Source organism: Odontesthes bonariensis, chromosome 18, assembly GCF_027942865.1.
Source record: "Odontesthes bonariensis isolate fOdoBon6 chromosome 18, fOdoBon6.hap1, whole genome shotgun sequence".
In the NCBI taxonomy this organism is placed as follows: Eukaryota; Metazoa; Chordata; class Actinopteri; order Atheriniformes; family Atherinopsidae; genus Odontesthes; species Odontesthes bonariensis.
In genome coordinates, this window is record NC_134523.1 from 23500727 (window position 1) to 23523251 (window position 22525).

The 22525-nt window shown below is 39.6% G+C and overlaps 1 protein-coding gene across 1 annotated transcript in view; it reads right to left on the reverse strand.

Annotated features, from left to right (window-relative positions):
* Nucleotides 1-22525, reverse strand: part of LOC142367367 (uncharacterized) — a 30823-nt gene that overhangs the window by 5546 nt on the left and 2752 nt on the right. Inside the window, exon 5 of the mRNA XM_075449338.1 lies at nucleotides 21763-22022. Within this exon, the coding sequence (XP_075305453.1) occupies nucleotides 21763-22022 (260 nt within the window). The remainder of the gene's footprint in view (nucleotides 1-21762; nucleotides 22023-22525) is intronic.

Here is a 22525-nt window from a genome sequence, read left to right on the forward strand (position 1 = left end):
ACACAACTACACCCTGGTTTTCTTCACTAGAATTCAGCGCGCCGCTGCCTTTATTTCCCCCACTGAACGTGAGCCAAACGAACATAAAACTCATGCTCATCAATATGTCTTTAGTAGCTTTGCTCCACATGGACGTGTTGGTGTGACAGTCTTGTTCTTTTTGGAGAAATGAAGATAAAAAAAATGAGAATGAGTTCAGAACGAGCTCTCTTCTCAACCACTGAATTACTTTTTGACTGAACAAATCAAATCAAATCATCTTTTTCACAAAGAATCATGAGAAAAGTTTAGATATTGATAGATGATAGTCTCAGATACCAGCTCATTCTCTACAACATACACATGTATTGCTGTGTGTATAGAGGATCTAAACTGTTGTGTAACCACTGCTGATTAAAATGCTGCCTCTCTGTGCCAGAAGATTCCTACACAGTTGTTTTAAATCTCAAGAGCTGTATTTTCCAGGTTAAATAAAGGTCTTCATCATTTCGTAACCTCTTCTTTGTGTTAGCGCAAAGTAAGTTTTCGACTGTGGTGCATTCTGTGTCTTATTTAGCTGGAAACGGATTCACTGGATGGATTCAAAGGCTGAAAGTCCACTGGCTCTGACATTATATCCCATCAGACTTCCTTGTTTTATGTAAATCGCCCCCTGAATCATATTTTCTATACAGTGTTTGCTCCTGTTCCACTTCATAACTATACAGGATATTACAAGAAGACAAAAAAAAGCCCTGACAGAAAGAACCATGAAATATCGCCGCATGCATTCCTCATTATGAGTCAGACATTAACTTCTAGACAAAAATGACACCACTCAGTCTGTTTGACAGCATTTTGGAGGCAGAGAGTTGTGGTGAAGAGACACCTAAAAATGAAACCTTTCACTTACTCTGAATTCTGCCAGCTCATGTTAAACAAAGCTGTGGTTTCAACTCTAAACACACTAATCCTATTAGAGGCTTAAATCACAAACAGGTGTTCACACACAGACACGTTTTCTATTCAGGCATCCTAAATAAATAAGTGCAAAGCTATCTGTTATCAGTTGTTGCATCACGGTGTCCACACATGCAATAACAGGCTTCATACTGTAACGCTTCTCAGTCAGTTAAGGACACACGCTGGAAATTTGGAGCCGCTTCATTTGGCTGTTGGAAAATTACTGAGGAAGAAATCAGCAAAAACTTAGCGTCAAAGCAGAAAGAAAAAAAACATCCACCGGGAGTGTAGCAGCGTACAGTCATGCATCTGGCAGAGTAAACAGCTGTGACAGCATTACAGCTCACAGCAAAGCTGCTTCAGAAGCAGGGTGAATGGGCCGTCTTTGATGTAATAACCAGGCCGTTTCGTCAGAACACATTCACTCACACATGAAACATCGACAAGTGCGTGCAGTGTCTCGCATAATCATCGACTTCCACAGTTTCCGTTTGAGTTCGTGGCCTTTTTTCTGCTTGGTCAGACAAACAAACACTGGAGTTTCCTGAGTTTACTCAGTGAACGCCTTATTTCCTCTGCTCTCTTTACTTTTGCTCTCCAGGACGTCTAATGAACTTCTGAACAGGTGCTCTGTTAACTTTGAAGAACCTGATGAACCAAAAATACAAAGTTTGACATTCATACATGGTTGTTTTTGATTATTTTTTATTCCCTGCTTCTCCCGTGTGCTGAGAAATCCTATAAAACTTAAAACAACATCAATAAACTTAAAGTTGCACTCTTCTTCTCAGCTCTAAGATCTTTCACCTTCCTAAGACTCACTGCTTCTGTGTAATAGTTTGCAGGTTCAGTGTCTGGATGTCATCAGCAGCATCCAGCTGTTATCAGTAATAAGCCAAGTGAACACTCCCTGTTCAGAACAAAACTGCAGACAGACACAAACACACCTAAATAGCCAGAAATTACCATTTACATGACAGCGAAGAGCAAAAATACAGCTAAGCAAGAGTTACATGCATCAAATACACGCGACTACCAAAAAAAAAAAAAAAAACTGTTTACTTGCTATAACAACTTAATGGGATGATAACAGGAAAGAAGCAGTGCTGTAGATAAGGACTTCCATCTGAAACAAACCAACTCTCAAGCAGAGAGGTTATCGGATGACCACGATCAGGCTTTTATAGGTTGGAAAGTTTAACGATACTGACGGATTTAATCGAGATCCAGTTAAAGATTACAATTTCCAGAGAACTGCAGCATAATCTGTCATGAATTTCTTGAAGTGCACAGTCGTGTGACAGTCCAGGGCTTAGTTTCAGGGCTGCGGGTGGGTGTTTTCTAGCACTCAGCTGTTAGATCAGGCATGAAAAAGTGTCAAATTTGATTAATAAAGGCCGAAATGTTGCATGTGATGAAATATGAAACCTGAAGAGGTAATCAAAAAAACATCATAAATGGACTAAGAGTCACTTTGTGTGTGCAGACAGCTGCATTGTCTCTTATTACAATGTCCTTTTTTCTGATATCGAATCCCTCCTAAAGCAGGCAGCGTTGGTTCAGTCCAGAAGGAATTTCCAGGAGTCAGCTTTCATTCTACTGTTGTTCATTCCAGCTTATATGTGCAAGAAAGAAAAAAAAAATCAAAGTGGATTCCTAAAATAGCTGCTACATACTCAAGCGTGTTTTAAACCTTACTCTGCCTTCTTTTACCTCGACCCATCACCGCCCCTCCATTATACCCCACATAAAAGCAGCTGAGGCTGTATTTCACAAAGCTAATTGTCATCGGGCACAAACGAGGAAGCGTGTGTGGAATTTGGCTGCAGTACGACATTTCGCCACTGGGGGCACCCTAGCATGGCTGCTGATTCACTCCATCCATGAATACATCATAGATCTGACCCCACTCGGTGAGTCTGCACCTTCCATTACAGTAAGTGCCCCGGTGATGTGCAACGATGACATCACCGTCTGCTAACATGATTCGCTTTTCATCTCTCCCAGACAAACACACTTTCCCCTGATTAATCTGCTAATCACCATGTTGTCCTAACTGGCAACTTGTCTTTGGCTCCATGAGAGTGTTATGTAATTGTAAATACACAGCAGACGATAGCCGCATCAGACAGAGATCAACCAACAATGGACACAGTGAGGTCACAACTGAAGCACAGGCGAAATAAAGTCAGTCATGTTATTGAATACACCTGTGACCAAATGAAGCGCCTCGAAATCTTTTACCTTCAACCAAAGTCGTCTTCTACAAAACTGCAAACACACAAGCGCTTATCGGGAAAGATGTTTCAAAGCCAGTTGATTTAGGTAAAGCAAAAAAACTGGCCAGAGCCAAAAATCTCTAAATCAAATCCAAAGTTTTCTGCTGACAAAATATGAAAAAAATCCCACAATCAATAGCTTCAGGCTTCACCTTCATGTTAAAAACTCTGCAGCAGTAAAACAAACATCGGCTGCTGGTGCTGTCAGGTGGAACAAGGAAGCCTAAGATGTGGTCTGAAACGTCTGTGGGCCGACTAACACCAAGAATTTATGACTCCGGTGCCTTAATGATACAATAACATTGACATTAGACAAAACACAGAGCATTCTAACACTCGCATGATAAGGCTTGCATGTAACCATATATACAGGATATTTACTCTCTCATTAAAATGCTGAAATAATACTAATGTGAAGGTACTTTAGGGGCTTTCAGATGCTGCAAGACTGAGTTCTTGTAATCAGTATAAGTACTGGTTTGAGGTATTTCTAATTCACTTGAGTATATTCTTCATATGCTGCCTTCTTCTTCAACTTCACTGCTTTTAATCCACTGCAATAATGTGACAGATTCAGTTGCTTGTAACAGTTTTTACTTCACAGCAGTCTCTTGCTGTGACTTTAGTTTGTTTCTTCGATCCCTTTGTTGGCAAACCACTGAAATCGATGAGTCAACCGAATATAAAGTAGATCTAATCGGCTCCGTGAGCAGCTGTGAGAGGGAAGAGCTGCTCGCAGATTCATGCAAAAGTATCAAAAGTGAAGGTTGGTAGAATATGTCAGTCACAAAAGCAGATTCAGACATGAATCAAGTGCTTTTTTCACTTGAAATCAAACTTAAAATATCAATGTGCGGTGTTTTTACACTGGAAATCATACAATAAAGTAAAGAAGTGCTCCTTCCATTCCTGGACAAGTTCAAAGTATCCGGGGAAACCCCTGACACACACAAAGGATCAGCCAATCACAGCCCAACCTGAAGCCAAACAGTGGGTTATTTGTAGAATTTGAATTAAATCAGTTCAACACTGAGACTTGTTTCAGCCATAAACCTTCACAATCATGTATTCATTTACCCGTTCATTCATTCATTCATTCATCATTCATTCATTCATTCACTCATTGACTCTCACTCTCCAACTCATGCTAAAAGTAAAAGTAAAGACCACGTGTAGTAAACCCCCCTCCTCCCCACAAACACACTCCCTCTCTCACACACACACACACACACACACACACACACACACACACACACACATCCTCTGTTTTTCTAAGAGTAACATGAACAAACTTACTTTTCATCTTTCTGCTCCTGCTGTAGTAAACAAACGTCCCTCTGAGTCCAGTGTGAGTGCTGTACGTGTGTGTGATTGTGTTTGTGTGGACAAATGTAAAAGTTCCCTTTTATAGCATAGAGTATGACACATCACCTGAGTCATCAGCCATCGTCGCCATTCAGGCATCAACGCCCACGCTGGCCAGCCGCCCCCTTTAACCCCCCTTTATCTGAAAAAGCTTAAAATTTCTTTGTTTGTTGAGATAATTCTGAATGTAGTTAATCACATATAAAATATTAAATTGAGCATTTCTCTCCTTTCCTTCCTCCTCCCTCTCTCTTGTGCCACTGACTCACTTTTCTTCTTTTGCTGAACCTTTACTAAGCTCAGAAGATAAAACTCTCTGTGTAAAGATGTTAAAAAGTAAATAAAATGAGAAATCAAAGGGATGGAAAGTGGCGGGAGGAAGAAAATACAAATGATTCTCATGCTTCCTGAGATCCTCCCATATCCTCTTCCCCTGTTTCTTCTGTGATGTGGTTATCTGTGTGTATATTTCCTCAAAAAGCCTTAAAAAAATTGCTAATGTCAAATTCAAGTGAATTTTAACAATACTGAATATAAACAAAATAAAAGGTGATAAACTGGACTTGAACTTCAATCATAAAAGTGACTCAGATAATAGAAACTAAAACTCGAACATGAGGAAACTTTACTTCTGTTTCTCTCACTTTTCATGAGTATTTTCTTTTGTGGATTTCTTAAGTTAGGAAAAACAGTATTTCTTTATAATCTTTTCGATATTTTATAACTTCCTGGCTGGAGAAAGTCAAAGGTGATTGCACAAACATACTTAATCTGCTTTCCAAGGAAGCTGAGGTTGAGCTCATGAAGGTTGGAGTTTACTTTCCCTCACTGAGTTTACTTTTCCCCTCACTGAAAGTCATCACTGTGGTGCCATGACGGAAACGTTCTGGTTCAGTTGTGTATCAGTCTCAGTGTCATCATAAATGCGTGTAATTAAATTAATAAAACACTTTGACGATGTTTAAGAGTTGGACGTAATTATCGCCTGGTTACTTATTTAGTTTCAACACCTTGCTTAGCTGTGTGGCTAAAAAAAAAGAAGACCCTTTTGATTCACAAACACAGCTGACATCACATAATTCTTGGAAAGAGGGGGCAGCTCTGACATCCCTATGCGTGATAAGTGCACAGCATCAAAGTGCGCGCTACAAAAAAACAAACTTAAAGACCAGCTGGTGAACAAAGTGGAGCATTTTGAAGCGTGAGAGTTGGATGTCTCTCAGAAACAGAGCTAAAAGAGAGCAACAAACATAGCACTGCACATACAGGTTTTATAAATAAGTAGCAGTATTATATACGTAGCGTTTCCCGACTGGGGCCTTTCTGTGTGGAGTTTGCATGTTCTCCCCGGCTTCGTTCCACCGTCCAAAAAGCATGCATGTTCTACACATGTTACCGGGGAAGGTAGATGACTGTAGTCTGCAACTTCACCACTAGTTGCCACCAAATCTTACACACTGCTCCTTTAAAACTCTGTGCTTTTCTAACTCTGCTGTTATCCCAAAGTAATGGACTCTTACATGACTCCAGCAGTGGCACAGTCGCAGTACTAAAACATTTGCAGTTAAGTAAATAAAATGACAAACTCAGCATTCTTGTCAAAATGATGCAAACATTAAATGTAAAGAATGTGCTGAATATTGCATGCAACACTAATTTAGGATAATAAAACCATCTGTTGGGAAAAAAATTCAAATCTAGGCAGGCGTGACTCATGATTACACCACAAGACAAACGTCCCGAAGTCGGACTTTGGTACTATTGCAGACTAAAAATGTCTATTTAGACCTTTTTTGGCCACTTGGGGGTATCAGAAACCAGCTGTGAACACAACACTGACAAATTATTAGAAAGGTGATCGAGAAAATAGCTTATTCACGTATTAGGCAGTTATGATTCAGCTAATTATACCTGAGTCATGTTTGCAAGCTGCAAAATGTATGCTGAACGTTCACTTTCTCAACACATCAGTGCACAACAACTCCTGGTGTCTACATATCCTTTTCGGAGGTTGTTTCCTTTATCAATAATTACATATTTATTTGATTCTTCTCCATTACCTCTTTACTGAGCGTCATAACTAACTGAGCAAAATGACCTCAAGCTTTTAACCCTTACAGTCCAACTAAATGTGTTCACCAGTTGTATGTTGTGTCCTTATTTTCTCTTTATTCCCACATGCCGTGTCCAACAATGTTCTTTTTCATTGCTTTTTTGTTTGATAACATTACAGTGGACTTGTTTTTTCTGCTTGCTCACTGCTGTCTTTCTCTGTGGTCTTTTCCAAGTGTAAACTGTTTCACAATGTCTGGGCATCGGATCAGCCGGTTTCTGTACTGTGAAGCTGTGGAGTAAGTTTCCATCCTGCCCGTAAAGATTTCACTTCCTCAAATCTTTTTCTCTGGAATATCCCATCTCTACAGTTAATTTGTTTATTTCAATCCTTTCTGTAGGTTTGCATGCAAAATTCCTCTCAAGACGTTTAATTCTGTACTTTCATTGCAGGCTGGCCCATCTCGTTCTTAAGTCTTATGGCAGCTCTGAAACTGCCACAAAACCTAACTAAACCTAACCTAATTAGTGTCCACGGGACAAGACTTTTTCTATGTTTTATAGATAAATATCAATAAATAGTAGTACAGTTGGTTAAATGTTCAATTCAGTTAAATTACAATCAATCACACTCTATCAAGGAAATGATATAATGCATACAGTTTAACACCACTGTGTCTGTAAGTGAAACAAGTAATAATGCCTTCCTAATATTCCCGTTGCATCCTCATCAGCGTTCTAAGCTCTTTCTATTTTATTTGCCAGTAATCTCACATTTCCCATGATCCCATGATAGTAAAGGGAAGAAATGGTTTCAACTTCCTCGTCCTTTCTCTCTACTTTCTTCCTGTTCTGCATCCTCGACATCTCCTCTTCAGCTCATCTGGATTTGGGGTCTTATTCCAGGCATGCAAACAACCTTTCTGCTGGGATGCTATGCAACATATAGTAAAAAATGCTATAATTGGCAGCAGATATCGTTCCAGCAGCATCCAAACCAGAGTCAAAAAAGGCTTCAGAAATGAGTGTTTCAACAGAAAAAAGAAGCATACTCCAGGCAGTTTGCCCTTTCTACACAGCAGATCATATTTATTGATTAGGAGTTCATTTTCGCCAGCAGGTGCTCACATGGCTGTAGAGGCGAGCCACCAGGACACGACTGAACGATACCCAAGGTGCTTTTTCATGGCAAAAACTTTAAAACGTACAATTTTGACAAACATTTTCAGTGGATTTGTCGAGGGTTTTTAATCTTCACTTTTGCTTTCAACCACTGTTTCCTTTTCAAGTGGTAACGGTTAGGTTTTGGCATCAAAATCTACTAAAAATAAACCATTTAATAGCTTCTATTGTATGTTAGAATTCACCTTTTTTGGGCTTACTTGGTGACAAGTCGTACCCTGTGTGCAAAAACACCCAAAACGATGCAGACCTAAAAGAAACAACCCTCTGATATATAATTCACATCTTTGGAGGTCTCGCTTGATTGAACAAAAGCATAATACGTCAACATCAGATGAACACAATCATTTTTGTTATGTGTCTGTTTAATGATTTATCATGAGATGCACTCCATATCCAAACATTTTATTCGCACGTTGCAATGGCAGTGAAACATTAAAAACATTTACAACAATTTATTTGTGTTTGGTTAATAGAAAAACCAAGGCAGGCAGAGAATGCTTCCAATTGAAAATATTTGACATTGCAAATTTGTAATGGAAAAAATCCTTCAGAAAAAATGTCCCGAGTTTAAGCAGCTTAAATGTCTCTCAAGTAAGTCACAACTTAGTCACTCAGGTTAAGTAACTCTGTACTAAAGTGTCAGCTAAAAAAACTGTAAATTTTATGTAATTGGATCATCATTATTCCTCCATTAACTTGTGGTTTGGCTTGAGTCAAAACTGCATTGTCAGGGTGGATCAAAAGGGCATCTGCTCAATGACGTTGCAGGGCTTCCAAGAAGCCACTAGTTTCCTTCTTCTTCTGAAATGCATTAGATAGTTTTAATCTCCACCCAACAGCATGCACAAAACTTAACATATGAGCACTAGAACTGTGCCTCACGCGATCTACCTCCTCAAAATCCAGCCCTCTTTCTATAATATATATACGTTATAGTCATTAGAGCGGCTTGGCTCACAGATGGTGTTTTTCATTAAAATGCTGAGCCGATGAACTTGGGGCCAGCGAAAGTGATGCACGGAAGCACGTCATAACGGTCGCTGGCTGACTCGCTTGTTCTCTTTTTGTCATCAAAGATAATGCCATATGGGGCAATGGAGAGGCTGCGTGTTTCAGAGTGTGTGTGCGTTTGGAGGGGCTGAAGGGAGCTCGTCCTCAATAGCGGTTTTTCACAGGCAAGCCAACTTGTTTCATCATTTCCACAACCACCCACGTTCCGGATATCTCTGACTTTGTAGCTCCCGCCTCTCTCTGTCTTGTCTGACCTCTGCTGAACAGAAGAATGTGAGGAATGCAGCAGTGAATGGGCGAGTGGGGGAGGAAGCATGTCAATCACTGACGGCTGGAGCTTTTTCTCTTTTCCTCGTTTGATATCGCCACAGGCAAAGTTATTGCATTATTACGGTCAGGGCTTGACTGGGCACGTTCACAGTTAGGCCAAACAGTCCACGTATATAATGATTTAAATAACCACTGAAACTTTCAGGGTACACATTAACAGACACATTTGGTACAGATTAAATATTTTTGGGGGATCAAAATGCTCTGCAGCCTCTTTTCTAACCCACAGATTCAACTGGCACCAATCTAAATAATCACATTAAGCAGGAATTCAGCATGACAGCCAGATCCCAACCTGATATCCATATAGACAATAACTGAAGTATGTCATCAAAGAGAAGGTTGAAGTAACCTACGCGATGCTTCCTGTGGAATTTTTTCAGGATGCGGGAATTTGGTCTTCTGTCTGAGACTCCAATGACTCTTTTTTTTTTTTTTTAATATCATCCCATATGAATATAACATAACATGTGTTTTTCCAGCAAAGACAGACGTGTGTTATGCTTTCACCCCTGTCTGTGTGTTTCATAGCACAAAAATGTACAAAAACGTCTCGTCTGTTTTCTCTTTTCTCCTGTTTTTTAAGGAATTTTATGGTCTTTGGACACACATGTGGAAATGGGTGTCAAACATAAGGGCTGCGTCTGAGTGGTCCCAAATCAATTCAGAGCCAGGGTCATGAAGAACTATCTTTAGACACAAGAAAAACAAGGGGCCCTGCCTTTTTACAGATGGTTTGGGTTCCCACAGGGCCCTGTTCTCAAAATCATGAAGCCAATCCGGGATTACGCTTGGAAACAGAAGGCATCCTGAATCCACAGAGGAACTGTAGAAAGTTTTCCAAGATGCATATTTGACATAAAAGGAATACTAACTGGAATCCCTCGAGACCCTAAAAATAAACTTGTAGGACACAATCTGCAAGATGTTAACATATTTCTCCTCCCTACATTGTGAATCCTGTAATATTCAGTCACTGGAAAAAGGTTATTTCTGGAAGCAGTTTGTTGGTTTATTGAGTAAAACAAAAATAAATCCTCTTCTTCCAGAACATATCAGGGAATCTGTGTCAGCGGCATCTGTGTCTGTTTCCTTAAAATGTAATTTTAAGATCATTTAATCCCCTGAGCATGGACCCAGTGATCTTTGCAGCTGGACCCCTTTAAACGTAAAATGTAAAACCCCTGTCGTGGTACCAGTTAACTCTTTGTTGAGCCAGGTAACACAAAGCTGTGTTGAACTTACCTTGCAGTACAACCCCTCTGTTAAACTGCTTAAAGTAAGTAAGCAAAAGTAATTTACTTTTATCAATATAGTACTTTACAAGAATGTCACAAAGTGCATCAAAGAAAGATAAAGCACACCATACAATATACAATACAGTTAAATGAAAGCCAGTTTAAATAGTAGTTTTTTAGGTCAACATTGCTCACACGTCTGAAGTCCAATGGAAGAGAGTTCGAAAGTTTAGGTGCAACAACCTCAAAAGGACTCCTTTAGTCCTAAGCCTGGATCAGGAAACCACCAATAAACCCTGATCAGAGGACCTCAGAGTCCTGTTGCTATGACAGGGCTGCAGCAGATCTTTGACATATCAGGGGGTCTGACCACGCAAGGACCAGATCTTTGAAATGGATTCTGAACGTGACCGGGAGATATGTAATATGTAAAATGTAAAATAGTTTTTGTCAGCGGCCTGGCAGCTGCATTCTGGACTGTTTGTGAATTGTTTAGAGAAGCACTGCACAGATAAGTAAATTATGGGAATTAAAATAATAGAGACGGGATGAGATAAAAGCTCAGACAATCATTTCCATCTCCGCTGGGGACACAACAATATTCCCAAGATGATAAAAACATTAAGGAACTACGCTGTTTACATGCTGAACAAGGCTCAAATCTTTGCTCATGAAAACACCAAGATTACATAAAGTGTGTTTGACTAAAGAAGACGACGAAGAAGAAGAAATCCAGACTGCTTTGGGTCAAAACCAGCTGGAGCAGAGATAAGCCCCTCTGTTTTATCAAATTAATGCATTTCAGAAGCACAGACATCTCAGAAATGTCACAAGGCTTAAAATAAACATATAGCTGAATGTCAGCTGCATAATAATTTCAGGATACACCTTTAAATATACTTATTATATGACCCATAGCAAGCAAATATAGGTTAATAGCACCGGGCCCAGAAGAGAACCTTGGGGAACTCCTGAAGACAAAGGTTCAGCCAGCATAATATGATCTATATGTGTTAGTGTCAGGGTGTGGTGTAGGGAGAAGGACACGGATGCGGACTTCAAAAAGCAAACTAGATTTATTTTACAAAAACAAAGTAACAAACAAAATGCCGGATAACAAAGAAACTTAAACTGTGAAATCAAATGAAACATTAACAAGACTAGGAACAAAAAACAACTTAGCATGGCATGGATAAATACTTAACTTTGAAAAACTTGACATGGCGTGATGGTGCATAAGTTTGGTGCAAGGATCTCACAAAAACTGAAGGCAAACAGGGAACTTAAGTACTGTGGGGAACTGATGAGTGCAGCTGATGGAAATGAGTGCAGGTGACGTGAATGAAACTAATTGCAGGGAAACTAAAACATGGGAAAACAAAGAACTAAACTAAGAACTAAACTAAGAACTAAACTAAGACGTGATCTAAAACCAAACATGACCTAAAAACATAGTCCCATGACAGTTAGTAGATCTGTGCAGTTTTGGGTCCTGTACACGTGAGCCCTGGGATGTTACTAACAGCAGATTTTTACGTGCGTTTGCACCTATTGTCCACATACAAGCGCATATCTGAACACTGAAGCTGAATTTTGGAGAAAACTCTTTCCAGAGAGAAGATTTTCACTGATTCTGACCCTAACGTTTATGTCGAGACCGAAAAACTGCGTATGCTCCCATGTAACGCTGATGCTAACCTTGTTAACAGCACTTTTTTTTTACCTTTTTGCACATAAATGAACAGTTACTCTGCTGCAAAACCCAACACCAGCTCCCGATGTCACCTGTTTCCAATGAGACTGGATCGGACCTTTAGTTGTTGGAACAACTTTGAGACTAAAGTGGTTGTGGTGAGAGTTGCACATTGAATTATTTAGCAAGGCAGGGAGATAACACAGTAAACACCTTTGGACGGTCATAAGTTGTTTGGACAATAATAAGATAAGTATTACAACCACGTGTTCGGTTACCTGTCATTGTGAAACTTGTGTTCTGGTTGCTTTGTGTTTCTAAATTAATGTTTTGGGGTTTTGGTTGTGAATGGTGCTGCCTGGATCTTTCTTAAAATAAAAAGTGCCAAGACATTTTGTTACAGTGTTGATCTGAAAATAAAGAACAAAGAGACTAAAAGAGCTGGTACCAGCACATGAGAAACATTTTGTTGCACTTTTGGCATATCTAAGGAGCATCAAGTTTTTTTGTTTCTTTTTAATCATCTTACCAAATCCATTTTCTATCACCAGCTGTACATTCCTTAAACGCCAGGAACCGTAAAGTCCTCCAACCTATTTGCGCGGACTAGTTGACACCACACTGGCGGCTGCTTAAAGGTTTAAAACATTCCATTAGTGATCACACACACCAGTAATTTCTCAAAACTGTGTCACTGCACAGATTAAAGGACTTGCAGCTCTCAGCATTTTTCTGTTTTTTTTTTCTCTGAGGAAATAAACGAGGCCAAAGTGACATCGCTGTTTTCTGTGTCACAGAAGCTCCTTTGAAGCAGCTTGATTGAAATCTTGTGTTGAAGCCAGAGTGAGGAATGAAAGTGGCTGCTTTGCAAACTCAAGCGCAGCTTTCCATCTGTCAGACAATTTTTCTGACAACTTCATCCTCTGTGTTTCCTGTATTTACACCCGCACCTTTGATTTTAGAGGCTGTAACCTATAAAGGCTTTTTTACTTACCAGATGACCCATTAATCCATTTAACTAAAATAATAATGACTGTATGCATCATTATTTAGATCAATCTAAAATATAGCTAAGTAAAAGTTCTAATTGTATCCGAACGACAACTTCAGCTTCACTTTCGGGGGTTTGAAAAGTTAAAAAAGTCCAGCAGTTTGGTCCAGTTTCAGGTGTTGAGTTTTGTCAATTTGAAAAAATAATGATAAAGAAATGGATACACAGTGAAACACAGATATTTATCTGAAAATACATAATTATATACACTTTTAATTAGTGGTGGGCATAGATTAATTTTTTTAATCTAGATTAATCTCACTGAAATCTTGAAATTAATCTAGATTAATCTAGATTAAAATGGCTCATTCAGAATATGCGTGCTACCCAAGTAATGACTAAAAATCAATCTTTGAGATAGGGTTTCTTAATACAGGGGGTGCATTAAACCAGGTGCTCATTTCCTGTTTCCAAAACCCATCACTGATTGGGGGGGGGGCATTCAGAGAATTTTGTCCCGGGCCCAGCCAAACCTGTCAGCGGCCCTGGTTGGGAGGGCCAGATGGTGCTGCTGTTGAGATAGCTTTTGTGTGCAGTGCGTCTCTGTTGCGCCTCATGCGCAGATCATCTCGAGGGTGGAATTCCACCGTGTTGGAACATCTTGCACGAGCGGCTCCTGAACTTGCCCAAGGGAGGTTTGCTGGACTTTCAGCTCGTCTGCGTTGGCCGGACCCAGTTCCCAACCCAACTTTGAGAATAGATTAACGGCGATGTTTTTTATATCGCCCGATAAGACTCTCAAATTATCGCAGCACATTAACGCCGATAACGGCCCACCACTACTTTTAATATACAGCGCATTGGAGATTAATCCTTGATCACATTAGCTATTCTCAAGCAAAACTCTTGAATGCCTTTGCATCTTTTTAAAATCTCCTCTCAAATGATTCAAACTATTTCTCGGTGCTCTCCGATTCTAATGTAGCTTCTTTCCACCACTTCAAATACAATGAATTCTATACAAAGAGACGCCAACATTTTTAAAATGCCAAGTGTGCAGACAAATCGGGCAAACATCTACTTTGGATCTATTTCCAAAGATTTGCACATGCTCAGACATGTTTGAACACCTCTGAACTGAAATATTTGGTTTAGTAAGATCCTGTGAATTAGAAGCAAAATCCCATGAAAAGTTCTTTCATTGAAACTCTGAAGAAGACACAAAGAAGTCAGCCTGGTCATAGGCAAGAGAAAACAATGGAAAAATATCTTTCTTGTCACTTAGTCTTGTTTTTCATCTACCAAGCAGACACAACCGACTGATCTCATGAGAAGTTAAGTTAAATATATTCACACATTTGAACTTACTGGTAAGTTTCAGCCTCCTAGGATAGGCGTCAACGCTTTCAAAAAAAGGTGAAATCCTCCTAAAACAATGTAGAAAGATAAGGAGTTTTTTAATTCAGCTGTAAACATGTTTACAAAAACATGGCAACAGTGTGGCCTAAGTCGGTTTAAGTTAAGCCTCTCACTGAAACTGAGAACCCAGTATCTGCTAGAGGTAGAGATTTAAACATTAACAGATACCAATGAGAATCTGATTTTAGGATTAAAGATGTAATTACATCGGTACACAGACGTCTTGAGCAAATAAGATCAGTCAAAACAGTCAAAGGCCCAATTCCACCATTAGAATATGCTTGAACAAGGTTGTGCTACAGGTCCTACAGGGGGTCAAAGTAATTACTTATGTGTCAACGTGAGAGTAAAATCTAAGAGTGGGTGCATAGCATTTGTGTTGGTGTTGGTGCGCCAAGTGAGCAGAGTCTCCACTCCATTTGAACTCTGCAAAGGAGCCTATAGCACATCAATTAAGTATCTGAACACTCATCTTGTGGGACATCATGTTGAATCCCTGGATGCTAAAACAGCTCACACAAACTACAAAAACAACACAAGAAAAGCCGGTTCCACCCTCGTGAAGTCTCCAGAACACCAGTGTGCAAACGTAGCAGTAAAAATTCCAGAGCATTTCCTGCCTCAGTGCAAAATGAGTGCGTGTTTGTAAGAGTTGCTCCTTAAAAGTCACTCTATTCCGTTGACTTGCATGCTGCATGTTACTTGCGGTGTTGATATCAACATGTTATGAAGAAAACACAGCAATTTTTCACAGCCTTATTTCTGCATCACTTCCTGCCTCCTCCAGCAGAAACCGCGTAAACACAGTGAACACGTGTGTGAACAGTACCTGACTGAAAATCTCCAGTGTTCACGTGTGAAAACAGCTAAAAAAGCATGAACACTGAAGGTATTTTGCACCACAACTTAGACGCAACTCAGCGAGATCTTCATTGCAAAAGATTTACAGCATGGTTGAGAGTGACTTCTTTGTTGACATGGTGCTGTACATATGCTAGAGCCATGGTAAAAAATACCAAACAAGAAGCAAATGTGTGCCAGACCTGTATATCATAGTAAAGAAAGTCAAGCCAGAACTATCAAATGCACTTTTTTTTCCAGTTTTTCCCCCAAAATACTGAGTCCCATGTCTTTTATTACAGTACTTTAAATGATCTAATAACATATACATAGAAAATGACTCATTTACAAAGGAAATATTGTATTTAGGAAATATGTATTTAGATTTATATTGCATCGTCTTTAAAGGGAAAGATACATATCAGTCGTGAAAGGGGATTTCAATCAGTGTTGAAAGTAAAATCAAAAGCATGAGAATAAAGGCACTAAAAGGGCATTCAAATTCCTTGTCTATTTCTTATCTGTCCCATATGAACAGCTATCATAAATATATTAAGCAACTTATTAAAGGTGCTTTTTATAAAGAAACCCTGCAGTGTGAACTGAAAGTTGGATGCTGATGTATTCAGACACCACTTCTAACTGTCTATCCTGTTTCTTGTCATGTTTCCTGCTGGTGAACATTTCCATGAAAAAACTTTATCTCTCTTATGCACAAAACTTATGCATCAATTTCTACCAAATGCATCAATAAATTCCTAAGGCTGCAGGAAAGAGACTCACTCTTTAATAGGAAAAGTTGCATATCACTTATGTAAACATTAGTCATCTCGACTTCCTATTACAGTCAACCGAAGATGTACCGCTGCATGACTAGACAAGAACCAGATTGTGATGTGCAATCTCTTTATCAGATTCATGTATCTACAGCTTCATTTTTCATACTGTCTGTCGTCGAGCTCCCCGTCAGGGAAGAAAAATCCTGCTTACCTTCAGCCTCCTGGAAAGACATGGGAGGAGCAGGGAAAACAAACACAAAAGGAATGTTGTACCAACTGGCTACCAAAGACTGCAGTGCTGTGCTGAGAAGTGAGATGTAGATACACAGTTGTAAAACACCAGTGATTAATTATTAAACTAAAACATCATAAGATGATATCGAAATTTCCTGGAAAAAAATCCATGTTACACTTAAGTTACGGGTGAGAAAGAGAGATAGAAGAATAGAGATGTAATGGCTAAATATTTGGAAGTAGGAGTATATATACCTCTGATTTACAACCACAGTGTCCACCAGGATGTAGATTTAAAGCCTCATATAGGATAAAGCTACATTGTGAAAAACTGGAGGCTTCCTAAAAGAAAAAGAGGCTATTGTGAGTCAATAAAACTAAAACTTGAGCATCAACAGAAATGACCTTTATAGTTTGTCACGGTACTTTTCCAAACAGTGATTTTCAGATGAAAGAATGTATTGATGTGTGGTGCATTCCTCAAGTTGTTTTGCAATCAGGTAGTTTTTATGGTGTTTTCATTTGACCTCAACTTAACTTTCTTCCCTGTTAACTTACGTTAATCATTCCCTTCATTTCACTGAATCATTTTTGTCTTTTCTGTTTTTTCCAGAATGTGAGCAAATCGGATGAAAGTGCTTTCCATCTTTACTTCAGCCTCACTGATGAACTCACAGCATGACCAACGTATTACACGTTGGGTCTGTTAAGGCTTCTGTGGGTTTGTGGTAATGGGCTCTCTGGTTTCTTAATTATGGTTTAAAATGGATGTTATTTATCTAGTGACTGTCTAATCCAGTTTATTTTCTATTGTTTCAGTTTATTGTGTCTATTTGTACACATCTTCATCCTTATTTGAAAAACTGTATTCAGCATTATCAACCAGTACAGCAACACGTGACATTTTACACTCTGTCATTATTTATTTACCAAAAACTAAATTTAAATGTAGAAGCAGAGTGTGAAAAACTAACTCCATCCTTATTGCTTCCATAGGAATTAAGTAGCAGCCAGGTACTGCTAATCAAATGCACTGATTAATTGATCAGCAGTCAGTGTGAGCAGCTCCATAAATGCAGAAGTTGAGTCAGTTTGCTGCTCTGCAGCATTCAGGTGTGTGTTAACACAATGCCAAGGAGGAAAGACATCAGCAACGATCGTAGAGAAGCAACTGTTGCTGCCCATCAATCTGGGAAGGGTTATAAGGCCATTCCCAAACTATCTGGAGTCCATCATTCTACAGAGAGAAAGATTATTCACAAGTGGAAAACATTCAGGACAGCTGTCAATCTTCCCAGGAGTGGACGTCCCAGCAAGGTCACCCCAAGGTCAGAAACCCAAGAGCTACATCTCAGACTCTGCAGGCCTCAGTTAGCATGTTAAAGGTTAAAGGTCATGACAGCACAGTTAGAAACAGACTGAACAGGTATGGCTTGTTTGGAAGCGCTGCAGGAGAAAGCCTCTTCACTCTAAAAAGAACATGGCAGCACAGCTCAGGTTTGCAAAGCTGCATCTGAACAAACATTACATTACATTAGAATACATTACATTACGGTCATTTTGCAGACGCTTTTATCCAAAGCGACTTACAATAAGTGTGTTCCACATCGGTAGGCAAAAGAACTTTATGTAACTTTATGTATGAAATCATAAGTGCATTTCCTTCCAAAACCAAACAGCTAAGAGCAAAACTAGTGCTAGAGTAAGTGCGGTAAGTTAGGTACCTAGACAAATGGGAAGACAATTTAGAAAACAAAGACAATTTAGGAAACAAATAAGTGTGTAAGAAGCTGGGACGAAAAAGGTGATGTCCTGAGAGTGCGGATCTGGGTAGTGTTTCCTGAAGAGGTGGGTTTTCAGCCTGCGGTGAAAGATGGGCAGCGACTCAGCTGTCCTGATATCAGTCGGGAGATCGTTCCACCATCGGGGTGCCAGAACAGAGAAAAGCCGTGACCGAGAAACCACAAGACTTCTGGAACAATGTCCTTTGGACAGACCAGACCAAAGCGGAGATGTTTGCTCATAATGCACAGCGGCACGTTTGGAGGAAACCAAACACAGCATATCAGCACAAACACCTCACACCAGCTGTCAAGCACGGTGGTGGAGGGCTGATGATCTGGGCTGGTTCTGCAGCCACAAGACCTGGGCACCTTGCAGTCATTGAGTCCACCATGAACTCCTCTAGATACCAAAGTGTTCTAGAGTCAGATGTGAGGCCGTCTGTCCGACAGCTAAAGCTGGGCTGAAACTGGCTCATCAACAGGACAAAGATCCCAAACACAGCAGCAGATCTACAACAGAATGTGTGAAGAAGAGAAGAATCGAGGTGTTGCAACGGTCCAGTCAGAGTCCAGACCTCAGCCTGACTGAGATGCTGTGGTGGGACCTTCAGAGAGCTGTGCAGAAACCAATGCTGCAAAACCTCAATGAGCTGAAGCAACGGTGGAAAGAAGAGTGGGCCGAGATTCCTCCACAATGAAGTGAGAGACTGATAACGTCACAAAGGAAACCATTACTTCAACTTATTGCTGCTGAAGCTGCTGCTACAAGCTGTTGAATCATTGATGTCCCCCTGGCTGACTGCATCACCAGTAACCCCCCCCCCTTCACTTAGATACCTTTAGTGAGGAGAGGGAGTAAATAATTAAAGCTTAATTTGAGGAAAAGACAAAAAGATTTATCCCTGCACAAAGAGGGGAAAGTAAAAATCCAAACTTTCTTTTTTTTTGATGACTTTGGTTCCTTCTTTTACCGGAAATATGTAGTCAGTCAAACATTACACTCTCACGTTCTTCCTTTGCTCGCTTCTTCTCCTTTATGACGAAATCTGATGGGATCCTCATCCTTCAGTTCAAGCAACTTTCCCCCAATCAGCATTTGGCCGACACAGTTGGTCATCTGTGGACGCCGTGCATTGCTAAAGGTTTTGGAGAACTGCACGCAAGCCTGTCCGAGTTGACCCAATACCCATTTTCAGTGTCTTATATGGGCTGAGAGCAAGACAGGATATGTGCAGTACATGCTACAAGTTCAGTGACCATAACGTGTTGGCCACAAATAAATAGTTAGAAAGTCTCTTTCTGCAGCAGAAAGGATTTGGTGGATTTTAATTTAGGAGGCTGGAATATATGTCCTCTGTGAGTCCCATTGTTTTCAAATCATGTTGGGTTACGGTTTGACAACAAGCGCCTTCAGCTACATTCAAGTAAATTTCATGCTTTGGGTTAAAGTTGAACGTTTCTAACACATTAGACCGTAAACTTCCATTGTCAACATGGTTGTTAATTTGCTTCTGTGGCAATGTTAACACCAGCTCATTAACACTGCAGGCAGGCACCTACGTAATCTGGATTAATTTGTTTTGTAGTGACCGTAAAGGGTGACATCCACCCTTCTGGTAGTGCAGTGTGGCTAATCTGCTTCATAATTATGGGATTGATCATGACGTACTGAATTGAGTCAAAAAAGAGGTTGTTGACTAAAATCTTGCATGTGTGCACTGTAGTCGAGGTACAATGGTGATGCAAAGTCCTAAAAAACAGTTTTGCCAGTCACCATTGATATCGACCACTGATACTTTTGACCACGTACGGAGGGTCAATAAATACTCGTATGACACTGAATTATCTTTCACATATAAAAGAAATCAGCTATAAAAATAAATCAGTAAATAAGAAACAAATGAAGTGAATGAAATAGAGGTGATTCTTACATTTTACTTGGTGTTTTTGTATTAGATGTAGTGGCACACGGGAGGTTTGGCATCACTCAAGCACTTAGATGTCACCGTGTGGCCTTCAGGAACAGCAAAGAAAGTGCTGAGTGTCGCTACATTTAATCTAGGAGCATCTGAAGAAAATAAGTGATAAAAAGATTATATCTAAGTGATGCGGCAATGAGGTTCATGGATATTTGAACATCAATTTTATGTATTTAACTTAAAAAAATACTCCACCAGTTTAAGTTGTTGCACTTTCAGCCTCATGATGGACATTTAAAGTCATCACAAAACCTTTGTTTCAAGGTGTTCTTCTTCATAAGAATACCCATAAAGCAACTCAGTGTTTCAGGTGTAGCCAAACTGTTTAGCTGCTGAAGTTACATCACATACACTGGAAAAAATGCCCCTCCAAAAATAAGTTAAAAAAACAACAAATACCAGATGTTTTTGCTTGAAATAAGCAAAAAAATCTGCCAATGGAACTAGTGAAAATCGGCTTGTCAAGATTTCTTGAAATAAGATGTGATATTTAGGACTTTTGAGTTAAAAATTATCTTGAAATTAGCTTAAAAACCTCTTCAAATAAAAAAAAGCTTGTTTCATGTGAAATATGACTCAAAACAAGATGTTTTCAAAACTTTTTCACTTAACAAGATATTCAAGATGTATTGTATTAAAACAAGTCCCTATATCTTGCTGAAATGGTACTTGTTAGGCAATTGTGTCTTATATCAAGTGTAATGAGATACTCAATGAGAAAAATATACTTGGTAAGATTTAGATTTTTTCCAGTGTATGACAGATGATCAGCTTTTATAGACTGTTCTTAAGCCTTAAAATAGGCCTAGTCATACCTGCAAAGTATTTTAAGAGCAAGAAAAATAAACTAAACGCTCCTGAATGTTTGTAGATACTGATATAGGTATCAATGATTGTACCACAACAACAGCAGCTTGAGCCGTGCCACCAGCCATGTTGTGTCGCCCGGTGGGTCATTAGTTACAGCAACACCAAGTTAAGACAAGTTCAGCTGATCGAATGCTGACAAGTTAGAGAAAATGCTTCTCTCTGTGCCATAAAAATCCCCTTCAGATCACGACAGACAGAGTCGCGTTGAAACAAGTCGGCCGCGTTTTATTGTGTCTGACACGTTCAGCAACAAAACGGGCGATGGATCTGTGTCAGCAAACTAGCCATTACGTCGAGAAGGCAGGAAGGAAGTTGAAGAAAGGGAGGAAATTTGAACTTGTCAGCTGTGTCAGCAAATTTATGAATCAACTAAATATTCAGTTACACTGGAAAAAAATCAAAGTCTTACCAAGTATATTTGTCTCATTTGTAGTCCAAATATCTCATTACACTTAATATAAGACACAACTGCCTAACAAGAACTATTTCAGCCAGATATAGGGACTTGTTTGAAGACAATACATCTTGAATATCTTGTTAAATGAAAAAGTATTGAAAACAAATTGTTTTGAGTCACATATCATATGAAACAAGCTTTCTTTTTAAATTTGAAGAGGTTTTTAAGCTGATTTTCACTAGTTCCATTGGCAGATTTTTTTGCTTATTTCAAGCAAAAGTGTCTTTTATTTGCTGTTTTTTTTTCTTGTTTTTGGAGGGGCATTTTTTCCAGTGTACTGAATGAAATCAGTCATGGGTAAAACAAACTCTTACAGCATGTCCGTTGCTCAATGGAGAACTCTTTGGAGCGAGTTGTGACTGGGCCACATGACAGTTTCCCACTTTCTTGTACATCTTCCTCAGCGCAGGTCAGTGTGGTCATTCCCCTCAAACAGCAGGAGTCTCTGCAGAGCAGCCGGTGCAGTGCTGCCCTCTTTCTGTTAGTGAGACAGAGCAGGAGGTACTCTGGCCCATCTGTGATGGCTGGCTGAGATGATGAACTCCAGTGAAACGTCATGATCACCTGCCACATCCTGCTCGGAGAAAATAAAACGACTGAAATTGTCCGGAAAAAAGTGACAGCGTATGTCCCTCAGAGTGTCATATTAGCAAAATAATGAAAACACTTGTTCAAGCAGCTTTATACAAACCACACTTAGCATGTTCTTTAATGACCTCTTATGGCTGCGGACAATCAATGTAGTTTATTTTCAAGCAACAGTTCCATCTAGTGGCCAACGTAGTTATGACAATGAAACCAAAGGTGGAACTCAGGTGGGTTTGAACAGAGACACAAAGTACCAGAGTCTCTTGTGTCTCTTTTATTTTGGGGGTATGTTCCTGAGTTACTGAAGACAGGCAAGAGCTGGCATGAGATGAAGGAGAAAGAGTTGAAACACCTGTAACACATCTTAAAATAAACGTAATTACACCTGCTGCATGACCTCAGATTGAGCAGGAACATTTCCCTCAGCACAACCACATCTAAATCATTCATTCAAATAATATATACACAGCACATTTCAATTCTGTCAAC